The 20,818-nt window shown below is 38.3% G+C and overlaps 1 protein-coding gene across 2 annotated transcripts in view; it reads right to left on the bottom strand.

Moving 5' to 3' along the window:
* Positions 1–1,932: 1,932 nt before the first annotated feature.
* RNMT (RNA guanine-7 methyltransferase) overlaps positions 1,933–20,818 on the bottom strand; it is a 28,311-nt gene continuing 9,425 nt past the window's right edge. For both annotated transcript variants that reach the window (XM_053571780.1, XM_053571781.1), the window contains exons 5-11: positions 19,290–19,402; positions 17,762–17,943; positions 17,115–17,279; positions 13,883–14,000; positions 9,053–9,154; positions 7,612–7,645; positions 1,933–2,266 (exon numbers count right to left, since the gene is read on the bottom strand). In XM_053571780.1, the coding sequence (XP_053427755.1) occupies positions 2,229–2,266; positions 7,612–7,645; positions 9,053–9,154; positions 13,883–14,000; positions 17,115–17,279; positions 17,762–17,943; positions 19,290–19,402 (752 nt within the window). In that variant the 3' untranslated portion in view covers positions 1,933–2,228. The remainder of the gene's footprint in view (positions 2,267–7,611; positions 7,646–9,052; positions 9,155–13,882; positions 14,001–17,114; positions 17,280–17,761; positions 17,944–19,289; positions 19,403–20,818) is intronic.

Raw genomic sequence — 20,818 nt, 5'->3', positions numbered from 1 at the left:
ACCCCTTATATACTGGTCACCACAATCTTTTTTTTTTTTTTTTTTGGCCGGGGCTGGGTTTGAACCCGCCACCTCCGGCATGTGGGACCGGCACCCTACCCGCTGAGCCACAGGCGCCGCCCGGTCACCACAATCTTGAATAGGGGCAGGAACTACCACCCTTCACCTCGGTGATGAAAGAGGGTAGGCAGGGGCCACTTTTTCCAGTCCTTTTCCTTACTCTTTTTGAATCACTGTCCAGACACTTAATTGCAGCAAAGAACAGACAAGGCAACAGGTAAACAAAGTTCAAAGGAAAGGATGGCTGCCTTAACCTGTGCCCTCAGGCTCCTTGGCAGCCTCTCCTGCACCTGCAATAGCTGGCTCCGTCCTCAAGAGCCCCTTCACAGATCCATTCTAGCTCTCTACTCACTGAAGTCCCTAGGAACTCCACCTTTCTATTCTCTCTGCTTTGTACTATCTCCAATTACTCCCATCTTTTGGGGGATTCTTCTCTTCCCAAAATTAACCAATGAATGGAAAAGGCTGAAAGAGGTTATAAATATATGCATTATTATTACCATTAACTAAGACCATTAAAAAAGAACAAGGGAAATGATGATGAAGCATTCTATACCTACCAAACTATCAAAATACCTCTGGCCCTTCCCTAAAACCAAAACGAACCTGAATATGTAAAGGTAAGAGCTCCTTTTCTCCACCTCCCCAGCACCACTAATAAAGTTTTGCTAGCTAATGGCAGCTACCATAGTCATACGTGCTATTATTTATCTCCCAAATGACTTAGGGAAAACCATTACCAGGGCAAAAAGACTTAATTTTTAAACTGGTACAGTCTGGAAATCGAAAGACTACAAGAGAAACAAATGAGGAAACCCACGTTTTCTAGTTAAAAAGTCTGGCAGTCTAATACCACGACCAACCAACAGATCTGAACTAATTAAAAGCTGCCTCCTTGTATAGCAGGTAGTACGTCAGTCTCACAACCTAATTAAGAGACCATATTTCTAACACAGGTACTATGAATAACAACAGAAAATAAGGGTCTTATAAACCATGCTTTACATACGCAATTCTTAAAAGAACATGCAGTTGCTCTGCCTTGCTCTTATATTTTTCAATACACCTAAAAACTGATAGTTTTATAAGCAATGCTGTATAGACGACAGTTAACATAGGCATAAGTTTTGGAAGAGTATTATACAACTGACAATTTTAATGACAATTATAATAGTTCTGAAATGGCAAATGAAAATTTTGAGCAGTAATTAGACAATGGCCCCTACTGTGCAAAGTACTATTATAACAGAGAAACAGGAATTGCTTATTCCTGGGCTAAGGTGGGCACATACCATTAGTCAGAATATGAAATCTATTTATTTGCTTCTTTTATAGCCCTACACTCCTACTGCAGTTCCATGCAAATTTGAAAAAAAAAAAAAAAAAGTGCAACAGGTTTGCGTATGGGAAGAATTTTCACTAAATCTTGAGGAAAATAACCATGGTATCATTCTTCCATGAGGAAAGGTCAATGTGTCTAACTTCAATCTTGGTAATGGGAAAAATTGCTATGGTAGGAAACTCTTAATAGGAAGCCTCTAAATCCCAAACTAATTCTGTGCCACCATAGAAAATGTTCTAATGAGCTCAGATTGCAGCATATTAGCAAATGGTTATTTTGAAATGCAATACAGTGCTTAAAATTCTAGTTAAATAACTTTTATGACCATCTAAACTGAGTTTTAAACTTATAACTTGAGCAATACATATGAACATTCAATTGGACAGAATGCAATCCATTTAATCCTGAAAGACATTCTGGAACAAAGTTGGAGGGATGAGCATGTGGAAGACATGCTCTGGCCAACTCTACAATTGTAATAAACTTAATACTGTAAACACACATTGGACAAATCAGAGCACTGTGAAAAGGAGTTCAGTTGCTTTTACAAATCATAATTTTTAAGAGCTAAGAGAGTAGAGGCAAATGGAATTCTTAGAACATTACTTAAAAATAGATTTTAACAACAAAGATTCCCAACTCATTCTTATATACACACACAAAAGTTCATCTGTCACAGACAGCAATGTTGAATTTATACAGTGGAGTTTCTGGCAGCATCCTGTACATTTAGAATTATACAACAGTGCTGTCAAAGGTATCTGAAATAGATGTTCAAATCTGTGCAGGACAGAGCACAGCTCCTCCGGTACTACTGCCTGCGTGCTCACTGCTGCTTCTCAAAGGCAAAAACCAAGTAAATACCTAAAAAGGAAATAAATAAAAGTTAGTGTTTCGTTGCTCCTATCTTCAGGGTAAATAATCAAAAATCTCAATTCTATTCAGAATTTGGTGAAAATTCTTTGGCTCTCACGTAGCATTTGAAGAGTAAACGTCCCACTAATTCTAGAGTTATTCTACTGTTTCAGTCATTTTCAGGCAGATAAGAGATGGATCTACGTATACTGGGAAACAAGTATCTACCTCCAGTGATAGGGATATCACAGTTCAAGGGAAAACTAATTCAAGTTCTAAAAATCATCTAAATAGCCAGGTGTCATGGAACACGCCTATAGTCCCAGACAGTTGGGAGACTGAGGCAAGAGGATTTCTTAAGCCCAAGAGTTTGAGGTTGCTATGTGCTAGGACATGGGTTGCATGCTACCCAGGGTGACAGAGTGATACTTTGTCTGAAAAATAAATAATTTATTACAAACCTCTAAAAATAATTGGAGGTAAAAACAAAAAAAGGAAAAAAAACTCAAACTATCTTATGACTCAAATCCTGTTACATGCAGTGAGGTAGGTAGGTAGAATTATCACACTACAATGAATAGTACTCACTGGCAGAACATTTCAGAAAAAATAAGGAACATACATAATACTAATAAGAAAGATAAGCAACATAAGTAACAACACACTAAAATTTATCCAACTGTTGTGTTGTGGAGCCTGGTGAAGAGAGAGTGAACCAGCAGACACCAGACAGCTAATTACCTAGAGACTGTCATTTATCTGGCTCCAACAATATTTCTGTATGTATTTGGTCCCAAGACTAGTCTCCCTTAAATAAGGTTTCTTCCTAAAACTCAAAGAGAGCTGAATGAATTTAGGATTCCCTGTTTCGACTCACATTGACATTCAAACCTACTATAGGCATACCTTGTTTTACTGGGCTTCGTACAGACCATGCTTTTTACAAATTGAAGGTCTGTAGCAACCTTAGGTTGAACAACTCTATCAGAGCCATTTTTCCCAAAAGCCTGTTCTCACTTCCTGTCCTTGTGTCACACTTTAGTAATTCTTACAATATTCCCAACTTTTTCATTGTTATTGTATCTGTTAAGGTGATCTTTGATGTTACTATCGTTTTGGGATATCATAAACCACACCCATTAAGACAGTGAACTTAGTGATAATTGTCGTGTATGTTCTGACTGCTCCACCAATCAACCCTTCCCCATCTCTCACTCCTAGGGCCTTTCCTAATAAACAATATTGAAATGAGGCCAATCAATAACTCTACAGTGGCCACTAAGTGTTTCAATGAAAGGAATAGTGGCAAATCCCTCCCTTTAAATCAAAAGCTAGAAACGATTAAGCTTAGTGAGGAAGGCATGTTTAAAGCCCAGGAAGGCCAAGAGCCAGGTCTCTTGTACCAAACAGAAAAGTGGTGAGTGCAAAGGAAGTTATTAAAGGAAATTAAAAGTACTATTTCAGTAAATGTGCAAAAGACAGGAAGGCAAAATCACCCTATGGAGAAAGTTTCAGAGGATCAAACCAGTCACAACATTCCCTTAATGCCTAATCCAAAACAAGACTCTTAACTCTCTTGAATTCTATAAAGGAGGAGAGATGTGAGGAAGTTGCAGAAGGAAAGCTAGAAGCTAACAGGGATTGGCTCATAGGTTTAAGGAGAGAATCTGTTTCCATAGCATAAAAGTACATAGTGAAGCAGCAGGTGCTGATGAAGAAGCTGCAGGCAAATGACCCAGAAAATCTAGTGAGATAATTTAGTGAAAGTGGCTACGCTAGACAACAGATTTTCAATGTAGACAAGACAGCCTTCTATTGGAAGATGCCATCTAGTATTTTCCTAGCTAGGGAGAAGTCAATAGTCAAGTTGACTCTCTTGTTTGGGGCCATTCATGCAGCTGGTGACTTGTAGTTGAAATCAAGGCTCATTTCCCAATATGAAAATCATAGGCACTTAAGAATTATGTTAAATCTACTCTGCCTGTGCTCTCTAAATGGAATCACAAAGCCTAAATGACAGCACATCTGTCGCTCACATCATGGTTTACTGAATGTTTTAAAGTCTGCTGTTGAAACCTACTGCTCAGAAAAAAAAGATTCCTTTCGAAATATTACTGCTCACTGACGATATACCTGGGTCACCCAAGAGCTCTGATGGAGATGTACAAAGAGATTATGCTTTAATTTTGTTTTCATGCCTGATAACATCCATTCCGTAGCCTGTAGTAGATTAAGGAGTTATTTCCACTCTCAAATCCCATTATTTAGGAAATACATTTTGTAAGGCTACAGCTGTCATAAATAGTGATTCCTCTAATGAATCTGGGTAAAACTGATTGAAAATCTGTTGGAAAGAATTCATCATCTAAACAATATTAAGAACATTTGTGATTTGGAGGAAGACAACAATAACAAGAGTTTGGGAGAAATTCAGTCTGACTCTCATGAATGTTTTTGACGGTTTCAAGACCAGTAGAGGAAGCAACTGAAGATGTAGCAGAAATAACAAGAGGACTAGAATTAGAACTAGAGCCTGAAAAAGTGAGTGAATTGCTGCAAGATCATGATACATGAATGGATGAAGAGTTACTTTTCATGAAAGAGCACACAAAGTAGTTTTCCCAAATGGAATCTACCCCTGGTGAATATGCTGTGAATACTATTGAAATGACAGCAAAGGATTTAGACTATTACATAAAACTAGGTGACAAAGCAACATCAGGCTTTGAGAGAAGTGACTCCAACTCTGAAGGAAGTTCTACTATGGACAAAATGTTATCAAACAGCATGGTATGCTACAGGGAAGTCTTTTATGCAAGAAAGAGACAATTAACGCAGCAAATTTATTTTAAGAAACTGCCACAGCACACCTCAACTTTCAGCAACCACCACCCTGATCAGTCAGCAGCCATCAATACTGAACAAAGATCTTTCACCAGCAAAAAGATTAGGACTTGCTAAAGGTTCAGATAATTGCTAGCATTTCTTAGCCATAAGTATTTTTAAATTAAGAAATATACATTGTTTGTTCAGGCATAATGCTACTGTGCACTTAAGACTATAGTGTAAACATAAATTTTGTATGTACTGGGAAATGAAAAAAATTCACATGACTCACTTCGTTATGGTATTTGCTTTATTGCTGTGGTTGAACCAAATCCACATTAGTTCCAAGACATGGCTGTGTACCTTCTAATAAGATACCAACAGATTGTATGGTAAGAAAATACCTGAGAAGATCATGAATCCTGAAAACATCACACGGCTGTTTAAAACATGCACTCAATGTTGAATCTAGGTAAGGCCACTGAGTTGGAGATGCTGGTTCCTGAGGTGACCATTGACAGAGGGTCTTACCGGTCTTACTGCCTGAGAGTCTTACCGGATTCTAACTTCTTGCCCTTCCAATCTAACACTGGTTTCTACACTAGTTTCTACAAAGGATTCTACACTAGTTTTTTTCAAAACTCTACTTCGGGGCGGCACCTGTGGCTCAGTCGGTAAGGCGCCAGCCCCACATACAGAGGGTGGCGGGTTCAAACTCAGCCCCGGCTGAACTGCAACCAAAAAATAGCCGGGCGTTGTGGCGGGCGCCTGTAGTCCCAGCTACTCGGGAGGCTGAGGCAAGAGAATCACTTAAGCCCAGGAGTTGGAGGTTGCTGTGAGCTGTATGATGCCATGGCACTCTACCAAGAGCCATAAAGTGAAACTCTGTCTCTACAAAAAAAAAAAAAAAAAACTATACTTCGGTCATGCTACTCTCCTACTCTGCCATTTACTAGCTTTTTATTTCTTTCAGTTGAAATGCAATGTGGCTAACAGTACAGTAACAGGTGGACAGAAAGTAGGCAGGATGATTAACCCTGCAGCCCCTACTGGAGGATAAGGAAGCAAAACAGTCAACAGTACTCACACTTACCTTGTCCCACACTTCAAGAGATCTTTCTGCGGTCCAGCCTGCCAAATCCCACACCCTACACACCCACACCTACTGCAAACAACCCTTCAGTCCTATCCTGTCCTTGTTGACAGTCATTTAAAACCAATCTGCTGGACTCTGATTTCGAATACACAGTCATTTTCTCTTTCCAACTCAAAACTTCCAAAGTCCCACTCATTATACATATAAAATGTCTTCAATGTAGGCATTTCAATTGAGATTTAAAGAAACAAATCTTGAACTACTTCTTGGTGGCAATACTCTACTTTGGTTTCTCATTTAACGCATACAGAGAAGCAACAGGCTCTAGTGTTAAAAGCTTAATGATCAGACCCGTAGCAGTCTACAATGTCACTTTCTTAACACTTGTTAAATTTCTGATGTCAGGCAAGACACTCCCTAGCTCACAGAGCCCTGCAGCTTGGATTGGGATATCATCCAAGAGTCACCTGATCCTGGAGTGACAGGTCCTGGCTACAATCTGACCACTGCTCTTCTGTTGTTTTTCATACATCCAACCTGTCTCTTCCTCAACTGTCTAGGGCCATCTAATTCTTCACATATCATCTAAATATTCATTTGTATGTTATGACTATTAAGTTCATACTTAACAAGTTCTAAGCTACAGCCTATGCCACACCATCACCTATGACCAAAACTTAGACCATGCTTTGGGACTAGCAGGATACAAGATAGAGGGCCAGTCTCCACCACAGGGAAAAAATAATAAACTGTGAAGTTATGTTCATACCCACAGTTGAGGATAATCACATCTGTAGCACATCCTCTAACCCCCTTGTATTAAGGGTCTCACTATTCAGGGACAGGCTAAAATACTGGCCCTATTTGTCATTCTTATAAAATTTTCCCTTCACAAGGGCTTCCATGAGGCCATGGTAAAATGATGGATAATTCAGGTTAGCTAACTACACATTAACTCCGTGACCTAAGTTATTTGTTCCCAATCATATACACCTCTAACAACACCCTGTTTACTGCTGCTTCACTAACTGTTCTAGTATTATGCTTTCACTGTCAACAGCAGAAGCAGAGTGACCAGATCAAATAAAACACATGAAGTGTTTTATTGCCAAAAATTTCATCAGAAATAAATCTGAAGTAAAGATAGCAAAAAGAGATGGCTATTTAGTGCAAACAGGCAAAGAAAGTATACACATATGCTCCTGAAAGTTCATGCTGAGCAATATCTTGCACGTAGTATACACAGGTGTGTAAGAAAGGGGAGACAGGGGAATTAGACATATGCAGGGATATGCATACATTTGTGTGCATAAACACAAACACACATACAAATCTAAAATGGATCAGAAAAACTCTTAAGTATTCAGTTTCTAATAATTTTGAAATAGGATCTTTTAAATTGCCAGGTAACCTATACTAATGATATACTCACTTGTAGCTTCCCATTCTGATTTACTTAGAGTTCCCTAAAATTAAAGACAAAAAGAAAGAAATTTCAGATTCAGCATGAATGTGAACATTTGATTATTTTTCAATAATGGACAGAAGTGGCCAAAGAACTTCATTGTAAATATACATACAATTCACTGCTAATAGTACTGTGATCTGAGCACGTGAAGGAAATCAATGAGATTAACTTTTTTTTTTTTGAGACAGTCTCACTGTGCTGCCCTCGGTAGAGTGCCGTATCGTCATAGCTCACAGCAACCTCCAACTCTTGTACTTAAGCAATTCTCTTGCCTCAGCCTCCCAAGTAGCTGGAACTATAGGCGCCCACCACAACACCCGGCTACTTTTGGGTGCAGTTGTCATTGTTTAGCAGGCCTGGGCCAGGCTTGAACCCGCCACCCTCGGTGTCTGTGGCTGGCGCCCTTACTCACTGAGTTATGGATGCTAAGCCAAGATTAACTTTCAAGGACATCGTCTCACCACTTTTGTCCCCCTGCCAAATTCTCTAGTCTACAAATTCTCAACCAAGGAGGGAATGTGTATAAACAGAGTATTTGTGTGTGTGTAACTAGCAAAAGTACCTGTATTTTTAACTTGGAAAATGAATAAAGATGCCAATTTTGAAACATCAAATGGTACTGAGGGAAGAACTAGATTTTTGTGATTTTTTTTCAAAGGAATCACAAAAAAGTACACAATATACACTTAGATAATAAATCATATTTAAGTAGCTATCACAATATAAAAAAAAGTACCTCTTGCTTTGCCCATTCCATTGACTAACAAGATCTAGTGGCAGTTCCAGAAATTAGTGTTTAGTAAGTGTAAGTATCAAAAAGTGATTGACTCAGCACCTGTGGCTCAGCCACATACACCTGAGCTGGCAGGTTTGAATCCAGCCTGGACCTGCCAAACAATAATGACAGCTACAACCAAAAAATAGCTGGGCATTGTGGTGGGCGCCTGTAGTCCCAGCTACTTGGGAGGCGGAGGCAGGAGAATCGCTTGAGCCCAGGAGTTGGAGGTTGCTGTGAGCTGTGATGTCACAGCACTCCATCCAGGGCGACAGCTTGAGGCTCTGTCTCAAAAAAAAAATAAAAAAAAGTGATATGTATATAAATAATATCCTAAGATGTTAGCAGAAATGCGCTACAAAAAAATCTGTAATTTCTATTTATGACCAAGTCACAACTACCACTAATACCAAAGTGGAGGCTTTCACATAGAAATTAGAAAAATGAAGATGTCATTTTCCCCATTTAAATTCATGGACTCCTGAATTCTTCCTTAGAATGCTCTAAGACAGCAGTCATGACAACTCATCCTTAGGGAAAACAGTATTGTACATCTGATTTGTAAGTCTCCTAAGTCACTACATATGCTTTTTTTCCCCATTTTCTATACTTTAAAAAATGAAAATTCACCAAAGGCAGCCTCGCTTGACTGTTCTTCATGTACTTTTCTGCATGTTCATAGTCATTCACCTTCTCAGAGGCAAGTTTAGAAGTCTCATTTGCAGGATATGGCTGGGGAAGCAAATTGAAGTCCTAGTTTTAAGACCTTGCAATTCAGAATTAAACACATTAAATCACTGAAACAAAATAATTAGGAGAATAAACCATAAGTATTACTTCAGGAATATAAATTACACAGACTTTTGAAATAGGAAAAAAAAAATGAGGGTAGGATCCTTTCTTAAAACACCAATTACGGTCAACTTTTATCACAATCTTAAGCTATCTAGAGCTGGAAGACTACAGAATTTAATCACCACAAGGACATTTAGCAGCAAACATATGCACCCTCTTGTCTGCTAGGCTTTTTCTGTTACGATACAAAGCTTAAATATAAATTCTTAAATATAGTGTCATCAAAAGAACTAAATATTAAAATGATGGCAATTTAATAGCAATGAAAAGCATAAAAAACAATTAGAAATAACACAAATGAAAATGTTAAGTCAACTGAGAACCCTGTTTAAGAGAACCAAAGAGTTAAGTTTAAGAAGAAAACAACAAATCCCTTTTGGGGGCAGGACACAATTATAAAAGGGTCTTTATCTAACAAATGCAATCAATGTAACCTGGTTCTTTGTATCCTCAATGAACCCCCAACAATAAAAAAAATAGAAAAAAAATCCAACCTCCAAATATAGGCAGTTCCCATATTTACTTAAGAATCTGAAAAAGGTTCAGGAAAAAAATGCTGTTTTTTTTTCCTTTTATTAAGTCATATTCACATAGATCATGAATACTTTTATGCCTTTGTGGGATTCAATGTGTTGATTTTTTGTACAAATTGGAGTACTTACATCCAACTAATTAACATAGCTTTCAAAAAATGCTGGTTTAAAAGTATGCTGGCCAAATGTTTATTCAAATTACTTCAAGCACTATTTTTATTTTGTTTTTTGGAGGTAGAGTCTGTCACCCTGGCTAGAGTGCCATGGTGTCATCATAGTTCACAGAATCTCAAACTCTGGAGCTCAAGAGTTTGAGGCTCTTGCCTCAGCCTCCTGAGTAGTGGGACTACAGGTGCCTGCCACACATCTGGTTAATTTTTCTATTTTTAGTAGGATGAGGTCTCACTCTTGCTCATGTTGGTCTTGAACTCCTGAGCTCAAGCAATTCACCTGCCTTGGCTTCCAAGAGTACTAGAATTATAGGTGTGAGCCACTGTGCCCAGCTTCAAGCTTGCCTTTTTTGCTGTCGCAACATAAAGGTGAACCATTTCTACACTGTATTGTTATGTGTGACAAAAAATGGGTTCTTTTTTGAAAATCACAAGTAGTTAGCACAGTGGTCAAAGAAGTCATCCAAAGTTGAATATTTATCAAAAAAGCTAACAGTGTCTGATGATCCAACAATGCTATTATTCCACTACAACTTCATGAAACCTGGTCAATTACAGTGATTCTACTGTGACCAACTGGACGAAATGATGAGGATGCCTGAGATAACGCAACTGAGATTGATCAACAGATAGGCCAATCTTCTCTTAAGACAACAGGCATACAAACAATGCTGCTTGAACTATATAAGGTGTACTTGGAAACTCTGTCATCTACCATATTCGCCAGATATTGTACCAACTGACTACCACTACTTCCAGGCTTTGCACTTCTTATAAGGAAAAATATCCAATTCTCAACAAGCTGTAGAAAATGCCTTTTGTGATTTCATCACTACTTGCTCCCTAGGTTTCTTTACTGCTGGCACCCACAAATCACTATTAAGATACCAAAACCGTGTTAACAGTTTATGTGCATACTTTGATTAATGGTAGTGTTTCTTGTTCGAGATATAATAAAGTTTTGATTCAAAATTGAACATTATAGTTTTGTTTTTTTGGGTTTTTTTTTTTTTTTGAGATTGTCTTATTCTGACACACTTACTAAAGTGCCACAGCCTCAGCTTAGCTTACAGCAACCTCAAATTCCTGGGCTCAAGTGATCCTCTTGACTCAGCCTCCTGAGTAACTGGGACTACAGGCATCAGCCACTATACCTGGCTAGTATTTTTTTCTATTTTTTTTTTTTTTTTTAGTAGAGACAGGGTCTCCCTCTTATATAGGTTGGTCTCGAACTCCCGAACTCAAGCAATCCACCCACCCAGGATTCCCAGAGTGCTAGGGACATTTCAGATTTAATGACCTAATATCATGACTCCTCGGATTATTTGCCTATACTGGACTTCCAGTCTTCCTGCTCTATTGATCATTTCAAAAGACCAATCAATATATAACATAAAGTTGCAAAACTGATCTTTTTTCACAATTTACTAGAATATATAAATCCTGGTAAATTTCTTCTCAAAGGAGTTACTTTTCCAGAACAATCACTGGTGAAAAAGAGAAAACAGCCACCAGTACCACAACTATAGGCCCACATACACCTTTCATTCTTCCTTCTTCCCACTCCCGTGCTCCAAGGAAGCACGGCAGTTTTACTGGCTCTAGTGCTGAGCCCACCTTAAAGCTGAATGCTTCAGGAAAAACTTTTTATGGCAAATATCGAGAAATAGATACACTTGAGTCTCTGACCTGGACTAAGGCAGTTGTATCCCAATTGCTCTAGTCTGGTCTCACTGTTTCGGCAAACTGCCCACCTAAATAAAATCTTAACTCTTATTGGACCATGTCCTTTCCTGCTTCAAGTCCTTTATGGGCCTTGAGTGACTTGGCCACATGAGTGACTTGGTCAAGAAGTAAGAAAGCCAAAGACTCGCTATTATTGCCCATGTACCCAAACAGCCTCAAAGGGAGTACTGGGAGAGAAGAAAGACTGCTAAAGGAAAGTTATTAGTACTTCCTCAAATATCCTCTGCTTTCTCTGCTTCTGTGCCCTTCCCTCTTAGTCGTCTTCTTTCCCTAGAGGTCCTTCGTATACTCAGTGCATTATATACACTACACACAATAGAACACTTTGATTTCGAAAATAATTTAGGATTTAAAGAAGATCTCCCCCCAGAGGGTGACTGGATGTGAACGCAACTTCAATAGGAGACTTTTTTTTTTTTTTTTTGAGACAGAGTCTCAAGCTGTCACCCTGGATAGAGTGCCGTGGCGTCACAGCTCACACCAATCTTAAACTCTTGGACTTAAGCAATTCTCCTGCCTCAGCCTCCCAAGTAGCTGGGACTACAGGCGCCCACCACAATGCCCAGCTATTTTTTGATTGTAGTTGTCATTGTTTGGCAAGCCTGGGTTGGATTTGAACCCACCAGCTCCAGTGTATGTGGCTGGAGCCCTAGCCACTTGAGCTACAGGCACCGAGCCACCAAAAGGAGACTTTTATTTGAATACCACCTATAAAAAACTAAAGAAAACCTAAGTTAGCAGCCATTTGACCTTATGCAAGTCATTTATCCTTTGAGCCTCAGGCTTCTCACTTAAAAAATGTGAAAAGTGGCTGGGCATGGTGGCTCATACCTGTAACCTTAGCTCTCTGGGAGGCCAAGGCAGGTGAATTGCTTGAGCTCAGTTCAACACCAGCCTGAGGAAGAACAAGACCAAGACCCTATTTCCACTAAAAATAGAAAAAACTAGCTAGGAATCATGGCAGGTGCTTATAGTCCCACCTACTCAAGAGGCTAAAGCAGGAGGATCGCTTGAGCCCAAGAGTTTGAGGTTTCTGTCAGCTATGAAGCCACAGAACTCTACCTACCATGACACAGAGTGAGACTCTGTCTCAAAAATAATTTAAAAACGGGCGGCGCCTGTGGCTCAGTCGGTAGGGCACCGGCCCCATATACCAAGGGTGGCGGGTTCAAGCCCGGCCCCGGCCTAACTGCAACCAAAAAATAGCCGGGCGTTGTGGCAGGCGCCTGTAGTCCCAGCTGCTCGGGAGGCTGAGGCAAGAGAATCGCTTGAGCCCAGGAGTTGGAGGTTGCTGTGAGCTGTGTGAGGCCACGGCACTCTACCGAGGGCCATAAAGTGAGACCCTGTCTCTACAAAAAAAAAAATAATAATAATAATTTAAAAACAAAAAAGTGAATAGTACCTGCTTTGTCCTCACTTCACGGGGCTAATTATGAAGGTAAATAAGACAGAATATGCTTTGTAAAGAGAAAACAAAAAAGTAATCGATGGCTGTATGTTTAAACTTTAGATGACTACCTTTATGCGACATTAGAAGCCCAAGAGTCCAGAAGGCAAAGCAGGTCTCAGTAACAAGAGTCTAAAAGACTGGAATCTCACTAAAGAGTCACCATAGGACAAAATTACAGACCCTGGCCAGGAACGTTATAATTACTGTTGTAAGCAAAGGGCACTGTTGGAAAGAAGTGGGTTTTCAACTAAATTCTGCCCAACAGGAGACATCTGGCAATGGCAGAGACATTTTTGGGCTGTTGTAACTGGGGTACAGAAGTGCTATCAACAGGTATCCAGGGGGTAGAAGCTAGGATTGCTACTGAATATCCTATAATGCACAGAATAGGATTTCTCACAACAAAGAAATATCTAGTCCAAAATATTAACAGTCCTGAGGTAGAGAAATCCTATTTTAAAGCAATACTATCTAGAAAATAGCATTTGATAACTGCAGTATTCATTCTTTCATCAAGTATTTACTGATGACCCACCATGCAAGTTTCTATATCAAGCTCTGTCCTAGGTACTGAAGATTCCAGACCAGTTATAATTAGTGTAACATACATAATTATTCAGTGTCTAAATGGCCTCAAAAGGATCTCAAGAATGGCCAAACAAGTTCACAACGACCTAAAATTTTTACAACTTTTCTAAATACTCACCTCCAGGGCCTGCATTCGTTTTAACAGGATTTTATTTTCATTGTTCTTAATCTTTTCTTCATAGAATTCCAGAAATGTTTTTTTGTAGATTAGTTCCATGTTGTACTTCTTTGCCATTCTGTCCAAAATAGATTACTTAATGAAAAGGTTTTCAAAAAATGTTTGTAATTCCTCAACAGTTTACTTTCTGCACAACAGTGACATCTTCTGGATTTACCTTAAAAAGTTACTTCTGCCTTCATATGTTCATAACAGAGCAATGCAAAATGAATTTAGAGTAACATATTAACAATCACACCAGAAAGAACCACCATGCCAGAAAGAAAGATGCATTCTAAACTTCAGGGGGCTGTGACAGCTGTCTGTTAGTGACTGTAACAAATGGGTCAGCAAACAAAATGAGAGAAGCCTCAGGAGTGGTGAGAGGGAAGGAGGGCAATAGGACCTGCTTTCCTGCCAGTTCTGTTTTATTTCAGCTGATCCCTCACACTGAAAAATGAAAACAGCTGCCAACTTCCTTCTTGAAAGATTCATTCTCATCTCTTGGCTTCCTTGACAAGACACACTATTAATTTTTACCCTCCATCTCAGGTTGCATCTCAGCAGTTTTCTATTTCATTCTCAGGTTTGCTTTTTACACAGCTTCTAAACTTCTAAGTTCCTGAGTTAGGCCCAGAGCCCTACTCACTGCTCCTCCTGAAGAGAGCCAAAGTTACCTGCAGCTCTTTCTTGTCACACTCACGGATCCCACTGCTTAGTAGAAATCACCTGGATGTGTCACTGGCATTCCCTAGGGCTATTTTAGTAGACCCATCTAATGACTCATGCCATCTTCCTTTCCTATGCCCTCTCTACCTTACTTAGAAATTGTACTTACTTACTAATTCCTCTCTACCTTACTTAGAAAATGTCTACTTCAAACATATCCACATTTGCTACCATCTTGCTTCCATCACCACCTAGCAGCACCCGCCCAGGGATCACTATCATTCTGTTCCATTCTGGCTCTCCTTCATAATTTTCCAAGTACAGCTGGACTGAGTCTTCAGCAATATGATAAGTACCTTGTCATGTCACTGCCCTCCTTAACATACTTGACTTCAACCCCACTGGCCTGCAGCACACTTACAACACAAGTCACAAGCCTTGAGCATGGGCCCTAATGAAGCACTCATTTGTAAAGGGATGCTGCCTAATTGTGAGCCTCTCAGGCTCCACTTCCCTCAGTTCCTATGACGATGGCTTTCGCTGCCTCTCAGGCTCCACTTCCCTCAGATCCCATCACGATGGCTTTCTCTCAACTCCCTGAAAGGCCAGCTTTCCCACATGAGGGCCTTCACACACACTGTTCCCATGTTGGAACACTCCTCCTTCCAGTATTCACCTGGCCATCTCTTATTCATCCTTTAGATATTGCCTTAAACATCACTTCTTCAAAGATGTTTTCCTTAAATCTTTAACTACATTAGGTCTCCCCATTAAGACTCTCAGGTTGTGTGCTTTTTTTCCTCCCCTGCATTTGCCAAGTTTATAATTATATTTCTGTAGACAACACGAGGGGGCTTAGAGATTTCAGGCAGTAGTTAGAGGAAGAAAGAGGAAAAAGTCCTGAAAAGGTAGGTCGGAAGGCTCATGCATACGATGACAGCTGAGGGGGTGGTCTATGGGGGAACACAGGAGGGCTGCGGGGATTTATAGCTAAACAGGCCTTATAAGGCAGGACTCTGTTATTTGAATTAGCCCTTCCTAGAAAAACAACAGGAACACAGATAAGTCTCTTTTATTCCAGGCAGTTAACTTTCTTTCATACATCTCCAAAATAAGCCTTCACAGAAATGAAATGAAGTTTTATACTTAAAAAATATAATCACAAAGAACTGAGACCCAATTTGACGATCATGAATAGGTTTTACCATATAAAAGCCAATTATAATATTTTTGTTTAGTTTCTTAATGAAATGGCAAAAGGGGATCTCAAAACCCCTCTATATTTTTAGATTATGTCTCATCCAAAACCTACAGGTTTCAATGAGTAATTTTTTAGAAGTTAGAAATTTAATTGATGTAAGACTTCATATGTTTATTATCATTAGGCAATTTAAGTAAAAAAGATTGCCAGTTTGCTTAGCATTTTTGTTCTTTATCTTTTAAGATATAATGTATACTAAAAATCACAACTTTGTTAACTAAAAGCATCAAGATAACATACCAAACATACAAAACAAGACACCAAAAACAATTGTTTAATTTCTTCTTTAAGTTGAAGACCAGTAGTAACATCTACTCCAAAGTCTAATTTTAAAAATTAAAAAACAGAATGTGATTTAAGTTTTTAAATTTTATAAATTGCTTATATTTATAAAATTGTACATGGTATTTTTCTCATGTTTAATCACAGTGCTGACTTTCTCATATTATTGTATACAATTTTTTATATATTATAGAACTCCTGAAAATCCTATACCTGTAATTTTACATACTGATTCACAATTCAAAAAAACACCAATCATAAATCAGCAAATATAGCTCCTTTTTCTCAGTAAATATTCAAAATAAAAAATTTTTGCTTTTGAAAACTAGAAAACTGGATCTGGTCTATTATGACACGGCCTACATTTAAACTGACTCCCCATCAGGGAAACCCTGGTGAACAAGGTGCATCACAAGGCCTTGACGCCTTACCTGAGAAAGCCCGGTACCCAGCTTTTCCTGTGTCTACAGTTTGCCAGGACTCCTAGGAACTCAGGCGCATGGGGGAATACATTCCTGAATCAGGATTTTATTACCAACATTGCCTGTGAGACATAGGCAATTTTAAAGCTGTAGTGAAATGTAAGCAACTTTTAATACCTATCTGTCAAAAGGAGGGTCTCTGATGGATGAAGAGTCATTGTCTATTACCAAAATTACTAGCAGTCACTTTAAAAAGAAACCAAAACTTTTGCTATTTGCAATGTCAGGCACTTTGTGCTACAAGTTAAAAACAACTTGGCTCCCTTTCTTACCCATAGGATAAAACAATTACAGGAATGAAAGAAAAGTAAGTAAGTTAGGCTGTAAGAGACCTATGGCACCCATCCTGGATCTAAGGCTATAGTCTTTTTTTCCTAGGTTATACTTTTTGGGGGGGCCACATTTAAAACATGGAATGAAAAGAAATGACTGATTCCTCCTCGCCCTTTCTCTCTTAAGACAAGAGAAGAGTTAAGTAACTGATTAATGGCATTCTTACTCAATAAGCAATGGAAAATAGACCAAGAATTCAGGGACATCCACAACACCTTCCAAGTTGAAGTCATATTTGCAGCCAAATAAAGGATAATCTCCTTTCTTCTGAAATTTCACAGTATATATTTCATTTCCAAATGATTCTGTTTCTGAAGCTTCAAGGCGTCTTCTATCAGGGTTAACCCCCAACCAAAATAAAAAGATTAAAATTACAATTGGCATAGACTTATTTTCGATAAGATCATGCATGTGAAAAATTACATGATATGATTTTGATTAGGTTTTTCATTGAATATGAGCTACTTTTAAGAAGCAATATACTAATAGATCACTATAAGGCTTACCAAAAAAATTAGGCTGGAAGCAGGTGTCACTCTCACGACAGCTGGTTAAGCTGTGTACCTGACGCAGTTTGCCTACCACGACATTAGTCTCCAAACTGACACATAAAGAGGTATTAAAAGTTCATCTGTAAATGTGTCTTTTGAACTTAAATTTTGAATATGTACTCAAATACATTATCAAAGTGTTCAGCTATTGTAAGATTAACATGGCATGTTTTATAAAATCTATTTCTGATAAACAATTGCTACTTAATGTATGCTTAATACTGAGTATTTTGTAAGCCACAATATATTTAGAAGTACTTACATCAGTTCGAAGCTATTGGGAGTGGTACCAATAAAATAGCCCCCAGGGTTAAGCCTCTCACAGGCATTTTTGAGCATCATGTCAGCCTGCTCATAGGACTCAAATGAGTAGTGACAGACAAACTGACAACTGCAAATGTCAAAGCACATTCCTGGGTCACGAAATTTGTCAACCAGAAGTTCCTAAAGCAAATTAAAATAGGTTAAGATTCTGAAGCAACTACAACAAAGATTAAAAACTTCTTAGTAGGCTCTGCCCCTGTGGCTCAGCAGCTAGGGCTCCAGCCACATACACCAGAGCTGGTGGGTTCAAACCCAGCCCGGGCCTGCCAAAACAATGACAACTACAACAAAAAAAACAGCCTGGCATTGTGGAAGGCACCTGTAGTCTCAGCTACTTGGGAGGCTGAGGCAAGAGAATCTCTTAAGCCCAAGAGTTGGAGGTTGCTGTGAGCTATGAAGCCATTGCACTCTATCCAGGGTGACGAAATGAGACTGTCTCAAAAAAAAAAAAAAAAAAAACAAACAAAAAAACAAAAACACTTCCTAGTAAATTAATTTCTAGAATTTAAGGTTCTTCCTTTTCCTCATTTTCAACCTACCCTTTCTCTTCTACAGTAAAGGCCATAAAGAAATCATTCATATATTCTAGTTTTACAGAGTAATCTGATTCCCATTTTCATAGTATTTACAAACTTAGGAATTCTGAAGTCATGTTAAAATCAGATATGACACTTAAAGTTGATCCTTTCATCAACTTTACTTGAGAGCTACAATAAAATGGCATTCAACAATAACTTGATAACTTGAGTTAAAAAAAAAAAAATACCTGGCCTTTAGCATTTAAAAAAATGTAAGTTGTCGGGGTGGCTCGCTCCTGTAATCCCAGCACTAGGGGGTGGGGAAATGAGGCAGGTGGATTGTATGAGCTCAGGAATTCAAGACCAACCTGAACAAGATCAAGACTCTGTTTCTACTAAAATTAAAAAATTAGTTATTTTTGTGGTGGGTACCTATAATCCTAGCTACTCGGGAGGCTGAGACAAGAGATCACTCGAACCCAAGAGTTTGAGGTTGCTGTGAGCCATGACACCATGGCACTCTACCCAGGGCAATAGAGTAACATTTTATCTCAAAATAAATAAATAAAAACAAAAACCCAAGTATTTGGAAGGTGGGAAAAACCTAACAGACTCTGACATGTTGGGAAAATATCATAATAAATTACAAAAGTGAACAAAATACACTATAAATTCCATTCTATTTCAAATTATTGGAAAATAAATCTTGTCCAAACAGAAAAGCAACAAGTGATTTCAGCAACACAAATTATTAAAAGCCAAAAATCACCAGAAGTATTTGATGAATCATTTAAGGGAATTTATCATAACAGAATTTCTAATTGAAAGTGAAAATGCATGACCTAAGATGTTTAATGTTTCAAAGCACATTCTAAAAAATGAGATTTTAAAAGAATTTACCTACACTAAAAATGTAAAACAGAAATTGGCCAAAAAAGGAAACTGTACCTTTGAGCAATCAGCAGTTATAAATTCTGCACTGAAAATATATTCATTATTACGACGATTTTTCATGTCCTCATACCGCTGTTGACACTGTTTGATAGATATATCAGCAATATCTGGAAAGACAGAAAAGTGTCAGTAACAGTCAAGACGGAATGGCACAAATCCACATACTGATGTCAACTAATAAACTTCAGCATGAAATCCAGCCTTAGTCCCAGCAAAAAGCTTCTATCAATTTCCTTTAACAAGTCTTTCTTCCAATGCAAACATGCTGTTATTTTTTAAAAGAAACTAAAAGCGTTCTCAAATAGATCCTAATATTAGAAAAGTTCTATCCTGACTTTTAGTTTTTCAGTGTATAACACAGAGAAATTTTATTTAAGAACAAAGAGAAAGTTTAAAGCACTTGCAGAGAGTTGGAAGTGGGACTCTCGCATGATGGAGAAGAGACACAAAGGCAGGGCAGAGATAAAAACACCCCTTCTGTTTGAAATTCCTATCACAATTTTTAAATGCTTACTAAAGTAAAAAGCAGAATAGTTTACATTCTAATCTGAATTATAAAATTTAACACTATAAGCCTACTTAATAGAAAATACCAGGTTTCTATTTTTACAATAAAATGTCATTTTATTGTAAAATGTTTACATTTTACATGTTTTCCTGTTTAGCACTGATGCAAAGGCAATAGTGGCACCTTGTCACAAATACAAAAGTAGGAACACTAAAAAGTATGGTAATGCTCCATATGTGTGTGTATTCTTCCATTATACACGAGGCAGAGGGAAAAGCCAGCTTTTCATTTAGGAATATTGTTGAGAAAACAGTAACAATTAATGTTAATTAAATCTTGGCTCTAGAATATATGTCTTTTTAATATTCTGTGTAATGGGGCAGTGCCTGTGGCTCAAGGAGTAGGGCACCGGTCCCACATGCTGGAGGTGGCGGGTTCAAACCAGTCCCGGCCAAAAACCACAAAAAAAAAAAAAAAAATTCTGTGTAATGAAATGTGATGTAACAAAACATTTCTGCCACATAAAGTGTGATGATAATTTTAAATAACAATGGTATGACTGTTCTGAATTGTGAGCAAAACTGGCCACTTTTTTTTTATACAAAATCATTTTTGACTGCCTGACTATGGTTATTCAGACTTGAATAACTGGCATGTATATTCCAGAAACCAAAGTGTACCTGTCACTTAAAGAAAACAATGGGAAAAGATATTGCCTAAGGTAAAACTTGACTTTTAAGCAAAAAATACAATTCTGAAAAACTGGGATAGACCACCATGGGCCAGACGTCTTCTTAGAACTTCTCTGATTGGTGGTCTTATTAAACAAACATGATTTCTTGATGTCAAATGTAGACAGAAGATCTGTACAACTTTGGTAAATAATTTCCAATATTACAAATTCATGCAGGAATTACATGACAGACCAATGGATTTTAATATAACACAGTAAGAAAAGTTGATCAATAAGATCTCAGATTCCATATAGTAACTAACCTTTAAGAAACTACCGTCT

The sequence above is a fragment of the Nycticebus coucang genome, chromosome 19 (assembly GCF_027406575.1).
Source record: "Nycticebus coucang isolate mNycCou1 chromosome 19, mNycCou1.pri, whole genome shotgun sequence".
Lineage (NCBI taxonomy): Eukaryota > Metazoa > Chordata > Mammalia > Primates > Lorisidae > Nycticebus > Nycticebus coucang.
This window is presented reverse-complemented; position numbering and strand designations above follow the sequence as displayed.